The following is a 9,674-nucleotide window of genomic DNA, read 5'->3' as shown; positions in this document are numbered from 1 at the left end:
GTTATGTCATTATTATTATTATTATTATTTTTGTTTTTGTATCCTAAAGTTTAGTTCGTGTAATACGGGACGTTTTGTTTGTAACCTAAAACGTGTCATGTAATAATAACAGAACAACGAATAATGTTTGACACTTTCCATCAACATCAAAATTATTAAATTCATTTTTGTTTCTTTTCTATTTTGAGTAAAAAATCAACTTTACCCGTAAACCCCTTCTTTCTTTTTATTTTTTTTAGAATAAAATACAAAAAAAAATTTGCTATTGTATAAGGCGAAATAAGATAAGATACAATTTAGGGGGGTTTCACAGGTCGTTATTGATCAAAATTAAATATGTTTTTAAATTATTAAAAACAATTCTGATATGTATGTTATCGATTTCGGTTTGATTTGATTTGATTGTTCGATTATTAATCATACACAAAAATATAAGAAATGATTCATTCGGGGGGGAGAAGAAAATGAATTGGATCTTTTCGTGTCATTTATAATTAATCTTATAATTCTTATACCAGAAGTCCAATTATGTTTAAATTTTGTGTTTATATTATTAGCTAATCCAATATAATGTACTAAACAATATAAACTTATTGAATAATGCATAAATTGCTAATATTATTGCACAAATAAAAGAAGCATCATACCTTATTCTTTTTCTTTAGAGTGCTGCATGCATATTTCGAATAAGAATTATTCATATATATATATATATATATATATTATTTTTATGAACAATTCTTATTTGGATTCGGTTAGTTCTTTGTGTTTTGAACAAAACCAAATCAATTATTATTGATTTTGAAAAATGTAAACCAAACCAAATCAAAATTGGCTTGATTTGATTTTTCAATTTAAATCAATTTGATTTGATTTTTCAATTTGAATCGGTTTTTAACCAAAGTGTTAATATCCCTAAGATACATGATCAAGTTAAATGAAGACACCTGGAAGATTAGATCAATATATTCTTACTTGTTGAATCAATTTGGTTTGATTTTTCTATTTGAGTCGATTTTTAATCAAACCGTAAATATTCCTAAAATATATGATCAAGTTAAATGAAGAAACATGGAGGGTTAAATCAGACAAAATTAAAGTTTAAACACTCGAAGGAAGAATAACTAACATTAATCGTTACAAATTTATTATTTAACGCAAGAGGTTACTCCTTTGCCATGAAATATCATTTAATTACTCATTCCATATAAATTAAAAGGGAATGATTCTTGGGCATGAATTTCTAGGATTCACCCCTATAAAGGGAGCTTTACCTTCATTAGTTTGAAGTTTCAATATATTCTTACTTGTTACTAATTTTATCATTATTATCACCGATTCAAATCTCCGTATCTTTTAAATCACGTTATAAATTTAACTGTACCTTTTTAAGGACAATTGTGTTCTTGTTCTTGTTTTAAAAAATCAATTAACTAAATGGTTGGAACTAGTAACATCGATCAAATCAACATCAATTTCAACCCTCTCTTGGACAACCCCACCAATGATGAGTTTATCTAGTCACTTTGATTCTAGTCTTTTGAAGGAACATTTCGAAAGTTAGAGGTTTCTTAAGTTCTTTCCACACTAAGGAATTGATCTTAACATTTATTTACAATTAGGAAATTATTCGATTCAGACATATATGCATATGAAGAATGATTCAGATTTTAGCTTAGAATTTGTGGGATGTTACATTTTATCTTTCGAACAATGTATTATACTTTCTAGTATGACTTTAACATTTTTGGGATTTTCAATTGTATTTTTGCACTTCAATCATATTAATCGACTGACTTTAATTTTTTTATTTTTTTTTTATTTTTTTTTTCCCGCAAATTTACCACTAGATAGTGTCTAGTGGCCTTTTATTAAACATAAAAAATATCAATAGGGATAAGTGCAAGCAAGGGGGGCTAGGCCTTACCTTACTAATCCTAATGAAGTGTCTACCTAACAAGCATGAAGAAAATAAGAGCTAGAGAGAACTAAGTATTTTCTGATCACCACAGAGTTTGTAATACACTCCATGATGATATTACAAATGAGGATGCTTAAATAATGTAAAAATATGCCAATCAAGAAGAAAGTTGAGTTATCAGCCTCAAACTTTCTATTGCAAACGCATGAATTAAAAAAGATTGATTGCCCATCAAAAGTAACTTGAAGTATTTTTCTCTTGTCTTCTTCTTCAAACCTATCCAACAACACTTGATAATTCATACTTTCTTTATGGATTTATTGGACCTTGTTGAACCTATTGATACTGTCAAATGGTTCTGCTTTGCCTGTCGCATCGGTAGGTGCCTTGGAACAAATTCCTCAGTCATTTTACCGTCCCAACTATGTTGCCTTCCATGTGTCTTCTTTTTGCTTTTGTTGCTTCTACTTCTTTGTTGCCTAGGTGATATATCTCCTTCCCTAGCCACTCTATCAAAGCACATGTCCAGCATATCTTCCTCATCTTCATCAAGAGAATCCTCGCCAAAATCAAGCATATTGTCTTCCTCATTTTCATCAAGAAAATCCTCGCCCAAATCAATTGTATTTGACACTAAGACCCTTGACTCATTTTTCTTTGCAATCACACATTTAGGCACAAATACGGGAGCTTCTGGACTTAATTTGCTATTCAAAGTAGGTGGTGAGACCTGCTTTTCTTTGATCAAATCGTTGTCATTCTCTGTTAACTTTACTTGTTGTCCAGTATTCTTCGATAAAGCATCAAAGCTATTCGAACATAATAGGTCTCTTGAGGCATTACTAATATCTTGCCTCTTCTCACTGTCATAAAAATTTCCAGTCGCACCCTTTTCACTACATGGAGAATTATTTTGACTAGTCGGGGAAAGGCTCCGATTACTAGTTGAATTTTTGTGTGCAACCAGTGTCCAATTTTTAGTTGCATTCTTGGTTTCAACTTGCAAAACATGCTGCCCAGAATTTTCAGCATCTTCAACATCAGATGTATCCATTAGTTTGTGTCCTGAATCCATTATTTTTTTGCCTGAACCAACTCGCGGCGCATCAACCCCAACTCTTGGCGTTCCCCTTTTGTTTTCGGTCGTTGTTTGAACACCAATATTACTTGTAACAACATCCATTGAGTGTGCACGATTTTGCTCAGAAGGGACATCAACCAACTGCCGATCTAACAAAGTAGCTTTACTTTGATTGATATCTACAACCTTTCTTTTTTCATTTAGTATTTCTCTCGCATCACCTTGATACTTTTCACTATCAATAGTACCTTTTGTAGCAACTTCAATGGTATCATCAATTTGTTTGTTATTTTGATTTCTTTTTGAGATCAAACGACAACTATCTTCATCATGACCTTGGTGCTTACAATAATTGCAATACAAAGGTAGATTATCATATACAATCTCCTGAAAAACCTCGATCAACTTACCAGATTTTCCATCCACAAACTGCAACCTTATACGATTTGGAAGCTTTTCCATTAGATCAAGTATAACCTTGACCCTAGCTGTGCTAGGTCTTGACTTGATTTGAGTAGCTTTATCTATAGCTATTGGTTTCCCAACTGCCGATGCTATAGACAACAAAGACTTCTTTGCAAACAAATCTGGAGATAAGTTTGGTAAAGAAATCCAAACCACAGCTAACGTCGTTTCCTCCTTAGGATTATATCCAATGGACCATGGAAAAACCCTACATTGGTGCTCCTCTCCATTGTAGAGAAGATAATTAACTGAGCGAGATAATGCTAGTACATAATCTTCATATTGATCAAATCTCAACAAAATTTGTCTTGGAGCAAGTAAGCCAATTAAACAGTTGCCCTTGGTACCAAGATGTTTCGGTAAAATTGACCTTAATACCTTCAAATCTGGCGCACCATGGGATAATTTAAACACCACTGCTTGATGCAATCCCTCTTCAATCATAAAGTCTTGCCTTTCCTCCATTGAAAACGTGATAGTAGGTTCTCCATGAATTATTTCGATTGGTTTTGCGATTGTTTTTGAGTTAATTAGGGCAGATTGTTTAGGATTTATAGTATTGGAATTGAAAAGAGTAGCGTATGTGGTGGTTTTGGGTGGTGGGGCGGGCTGGACAGCCTCGAAAGGAGGCCGTCCAGTGGTCGTAGCAGCCATGAGAGCTGCGCAGCTGTTGGCTTAAAACCCTAGGTCAGCCGTCAGATATGGTCGGTTTGATTTGTATTTTCATTGACTTTAATTATATTATTCAATTTTTGCTTAATATATACTTTGCTTGTATTATAATTATTAATTTGGTTCAGTCTAGGGTTCGCCTATTGAGTTAGTGATAGGTCTGGCACCATTACAATCATAAGGCATAAGTTGTACATTATATCATACGTATGATGAAGTGTATTTTTGTAAACAAATAAATTGTTCTTAAAATCTATTATTTTAAATACAACAAATCAAACACTCAATAAAAAATAATCTTAGCATAACATATCTCATCACAACTAATCTCATGATAACTTATGATAGCTAACTAATCCTATCATAATTTGAATTCAAACCAAAGCGTTTCTGCCGATGAACAAATTTTTTGTGAGAGTAATCAATACTAAAATTTGTTTGAAAAAGTAATCAATACTACAATGAATAAAATTAATTGTAGTAATATGAAGAGAGTAATCAATGCTAACATGAAAAAACAAGAATGGGAACTTGATGCTTCAAAACTTACTGTTGAAAAATTAATTGGCTATGGAGGTTTTGGGGTAGTTTATAAAGACTTTTACGATGAAAATGAAGTCGCAGGTATAATTAATTACTAATTTTCAATAATGTTTATATATATACTTCCTAATTTGTTTTTTTACACGTTTCTTGAATATTGTTGTTAGAATGACTATAGTAATTTACTATATTAGGGTTATGTTTCTTGAATTTCATTGTTAAACTGAATATAGTTTTCTACATTATACTATAGTTAAGTTTTTTTGAATAATATTGTTAGAGTGATTATAGTAAATCTTGAATAGTATTATTTATTAGAATGAATATAGTAAAACTATATATATTAGGGTTACGTTTCTTGAAAACTATATTAGGGTTACGTTTCTTGAATATTGCTGTTAGAATGAGTATAGTTTGTTATATTAGTGATTATGTTTCTTGAATATTGTAATTTTACCATTGTTATCATTATATTTTTCGTATTACAGGTTCAAAAAGTAATATGTATTTATCAAAATTTAGATAACTTTTAATTAATATACATTTTTTTTTTGTGAATTTCAGTTAAAGTATTTGATTTGGGAGATGAAAAGAAGAATTCAATAGAAGAGGTATTCATGCAAGAAGTTTCTATTTGGTGCAATCTTCCAACACTCCAATATTGCTCAGGTACTATACCTACGTAATTAATTAATTTCTCTTTTGATGTTATTTGTTTATTTGCAAATTAGCTGAAATATATTAATTTTGTGCAGTTCATTGGAGCTATAAAGAAGAACAATATGTCAAAGATTAAAATAAAATGTCAAAAATGTGCAAGACTACCAATAAATGGATGTCGCATAGTTGTGGAATATGTTGGTGGAGGTACTCTTCAATCCTATCTTTCCAAACATACAATGAAGAAGAAATTGCCTTTGGATACAATTATACAACTTGCATTGGATGTTGCTAAAGGGTTGAGTTACATTCATTCTAACATTTACCTTTCGTTTGACTATTTTTTTGACCACAAAATACCTATGTCCACATGAGTCATTTAGATCACTAATATAATAGTCCAACATGGCCAAAAAGAACCAAAATTGCTCTCAAACTATTGGAAATAGCTTCGTTTTACTCTCCATCTACTTCTGGTATAAAAAATACACTTGCTATCTAGTTTTTGGTGTGGATTTAAATGTCAGGATTTTGAGCTATTATATGCATTAAGAACTCTCTCTAATGTAAAGTGACGGAAACTAATGAAAATCATCAAGATAAACAAACTAAAATATTAAATCAAGATGAAATCTTTATCCAGCACAAAGGAAATTATATTCCATCATTCAACTCCTTTTGGCTTAAATAACCTAAAAACATTGTCTTTAATTTTAAAAAGGCTGCAATAATAATTATAGGGCGTTGTACACTAATTAAGTACTCCTTCAAAATGTGCCCCATCATTTTCCTTTGGTTTCGATCACCCTCTTGGCGAATGATGGCAAACAGAATGATGCTTGGTGGATCTGTAGACAAGGGAAAAATAATATAACAAATCAAAAGTTGAAGTGCTATAGATGCGAGTAACAAAGATTCAATCCAAGAAACAGAATGACAACATACCTCAGAGTTGTAGAACTTCAAAGGTTCAATGGTCTTGACAGGGCTTTCATCGTCGATGGGGTTAATAGGGTTCTTGAAATCAACTGCAGGTCCCTCAGTAGAGCAGAGCATGAAACCAATCATGCCACTGGAAGAGTGATACAGTCAAACCGGTATGTCAACAGCAGCAAAATAATATAATGAGAGAGAAGCAACAATGTATGGACACCAAATAAGTCATACATATGCACAAATATATCTGGCAACGCTGGTTATCAAGAATACACGAGAAAAACACTTTAAATTGTTGATTATTTGCCAAATGGATCTTCAGTCCTAATACTCTTAACTTTGAGTTATTAGTACCACAACAACATACCCAATGTAATCCCGCAAGTATGGTCTGGGACACAGACCTTACCCCTACCTTGTGGAAGGTAGAGAGACTGTTTCAAGTAGACCCTTGGCTCAAGTAAAGTATTTCAAAGCAGGTTTGAAAAGGAGGTATCTTTGAGTAATTGGTATTTATCAAATTTGTTCATATCAACGGAACCTTATTGGAACAAATGACAAGAATATAAGTCCACCTTGGATAAGTAGGAACAGTAGTCCATGCATAGTTGACTGAGCCTTTGAAGATCTGGCGACAATTAGCAACAATTTCTTCAATTATGTGCATGTGAAGCCATATGCTCTCAGCCTGTGTAGCTACAACTCCTCCAGGACGAAGAGCCTTTGCTATAGATTCAAAGAAAGGCATTTCGAACAACTCTTGTGCTGGACCTGAAGTTGAAAGAGTGAAACTGTTAGGGAGCTGAAAATTTCCATTGAAAAGGTAGTACTCAAGCAATGACATGATAGATTACCAATAGGGTCAGATGAATCCACTATGACAGCATCATAAGTTCCGGCAGGAACATTTTTCAAAAATGCAACTCCTGCAAAACAGGAGGAAAAAGGAAACAGCAAGAACTTATGTTAGTAAGTGAAACAAAAATGAGAACCAAACAGAAAGATTGAGAAGATAACAAGAATCATTGATTGATCTTACCATCACCAATGTGGAGATTCACACGTGGATCCTCATATCCTACAGCTACATCTGGGAAAAATTGTTTAGCAACCTGTCGGAAGAAAAGGAAGACTTAATTTCAACATTGCATTCTGTTCTCCAAGAGCTTAAAGCTAGTAAGTTACAACTGAGATGTCCTTAACACGAATTACATGAATTAGCACATCAAAACCTTTTAATAACAAGTAATACGGAGAAAGGATCAAATCTAGTAGCACTTCTGGACTAAGATCGAATATGCCATTAGACACTGCTAATACATGTAATTAGAAGAATCAACTATGTTCCTCTACTCCTAGTGGGAATGAAAAATGTCAATGCTGACCAAAAGTGTAAAAAAGGTACCATTTTTATGAATTAGCATCAACAAGTCTGCTTACCTCAACTACCATTTTGTCAATCTCACATATGTCGATCTGTTCGACAGAAGAGTGACGGGATACCTCACGCAGGACACCACCATCTCCTCCTCCAATAACCAGCACCTGAGGAAAGAAGAATCAGCTTAAAGTTGGCACACAAATAAAAGAAACAAACAGCACCAAAAGCTTTTGGCCATTATACGCCTGCAAATATCACTCTCTTCATACACAATTTCTGCAGAATGAGATTACAAGGAGCAAACAAACAAACAATTTCTGCAGAATGCGATTACAAGGGGTAAACAATCAAACAATTTCTGCAGAATGCGATACAAAGGGCAAACAAACAAACGAATGAAGCTAGTAAGGACGAATTATACAAACTGAAAAACAGAAGTGGATAAAATTTATAATCTATGGGCCTGATAAGCAATATGTCATAAGACCTCAAGCTATAACATTGAATACAGCCAAAAAGCAAACGAGATCTCAAGATTTTATACTTTCAAGTCATGACGGAGTGTAACAGACCTTTTTGGGGTTGGGAATTGAACAAAGAGGAAGATGAGTGATCATCTCTTGATAAGCACATTCATCCCTCTCGGTAAGTTGGATCACACCATCCAAAACAAGCACCTTTCCATAAGTTGATGACTGCACCAACAAACAAAATCACACAAAACTGAGCACGCAGCACATCAGCATATTAAAAAAAGAGAAGAAACTAAAACCTTAGTAGATCAACCAAATACCTGAAAAACCAAGACATTCTGGTAATCAGACTTCCCCTGAAACAATATCTTCTCAACCTTCAAAGAGTGTGCTTCCCCTGCATAATTCCTTTCCTGTCAGTAACCTCTCCCTTTTTGTTCACAAATAGTGCATAATTCCTTTCCTGTCAGTAACCTCTCCCTTTTTGTTCACAAATAGTACTAGATTTCCAGAAAATAAAACTAGACCTCAATCCTGAACTAGATAGGAGGTAAATTTTCAAGTGCCAAATCTCACTTTGAGAATTATACAGTAACCACCCACTCACGCACTTACCCCCACAAAAATAGAACATTTACAAAACCAAAAACCCAACATACAGAACAAAGCTGAAACCAATCGCCAACCATCAAAACTTTGATACCCACAAGCATTCACGTATTCAACCCACCAAGAATCTCCCAAAAAGACACAAACTTGGACGCCCAAATAAGGAAAAACCCAAACTTTGATACCCACAAACATCATTAGAGTAATAAACCCCACTAAAACCAGAAAGCAAGTGCAACCCGATTCCTCAAAAGCAGAATTTTGGATACCCAAATAAGAAAAAATCCAAACTTTGATGCCCACAAACATCATTAGTGTAATAAACCCCAAAACCAGAAAGCAAGAGCTACCCAATTCCTCAAAAGCAGAGTTTTGGATACCCAAATAAGAAAAAATCCAAACTTTGATGCCCACAAACATCATTAGAGTAATAAACCCCAAAACACCACCAAAACCAGAAAGCAAGAGCAACCCAATTCCTCAAAAGCAGAATTATGGATAACCAAATAAGAAAAAATCCAAACTTTGATGCCCACAAACATCATTAGAGCAATAATCCCCCAAAATCCACCAAAACCAGAAAACAAGAGCAACCCAATAACCCAAAACCAGAATCTCAGGTACCCAAATAAGAAAAAATCCAAACTTTGATGCCCACAAACATCATTAGAGTAATAAACCCCAAAACCCCACCAAAACCAGAAAGCAAGAGCAACCCAATTCCTCAAAAGCAGAATTATGGATAACCAAATAAGAAAAAATCCAAACTTTGATGCCCACAAACATCATTAGAGCAATAATCCCCCAAAATCCACCAAAACCAGAAAACAAGAGCAACCCAATAACCCAAAACCAGAATCTCAGGTACCCAAATAAGAAAAAATCCAAACTTTGATGCCCACAAACATCATTAGAGTAATAAACCCCAAAACC

The 9,674-nt window shown here is 33.6% G+C and overlaps 1 protein-coding gene across 1 annotated transcript; it reads right to left on the bottom strand.

Annotated features, from left to right (window-relative positions):
• Window positions 1–5,965: 5,965 nt before the first annotated feature.
• LOC125868803 (spermidine synthase-like) lies at window positions 5,966–8,845 on the bottom strand. The gene is made up of 9 exons (XM_049549358.1): window positions 8,792–8,845; window positions 8,453–8,545; window positions 8,232–8,354; window positions 7,719–7,823; window positions 7,318–7,390; window positions 7,133–7,204; window positions 6,854–7,049; window positions 6,288–6,414; window positions 5,966–6,190 (listed from the first exon to the last, which is right to left on the bottom strand). Exons 1-9 carry the CDS (start codon window positions 8,843–8,845, stop codon window positions 6,125–6,127), a joined length of 909 nt encoding a protein of 302 aa, XP_049405315.1. The 3' UTR covers window positions 5,966–6,124.
• Window positions 8,846–9,674: the final 829 nt, after the last annotated feature.

The sequence above is a fragment of the Solanum stenotomum genome, chromosome 6 (genome assembly GCF_019186545.1).
Source record: "Solanum stenotomum isolate F172 chromosome 6, ASM1918654v1, whole genome shotgun sequence".
NCBI classification, from domain to species: domain Eukaryota; kingdom Viridiplantae; phylum Streptophyta; class Magnoliopsida; order Solanales; family Solanaceae; genus Solanum; species Solanum stenotomum.
Note: the sequence above shows the minus strand (reverse complement) of the source record. Positions and strands in the feature narration are given on the sequence as shown.

What these genes read in the sequence shown, in the direction of transcription:
- LOC125868803 (XM_049549358.1), bottom strand. Translation starts at nt 8,845, where the DNA reads ATGCTTGTGGGTATCAAAGTTTTGATGGTTGGCGATTGGTTTCAGCTT. An exon ending in ATTGGTTTCAGCTTTGTTCT is followed by an intron (nt 8,546 to 8,791) that starts GTATGTTGGGTT and finishes GGTTACTGACAG; the next exon opens with GAAAGGAATTATGCAGGGGA. An exon ending in GAATCTCCACATTGGTGATG is followed by an intron (nt 7,205 to 7,317) that starts GTAAGATCAATC and finishes CCTGTTTTGCAG; the next exon opens with GAGTTGCATTTTTGAAAAAT.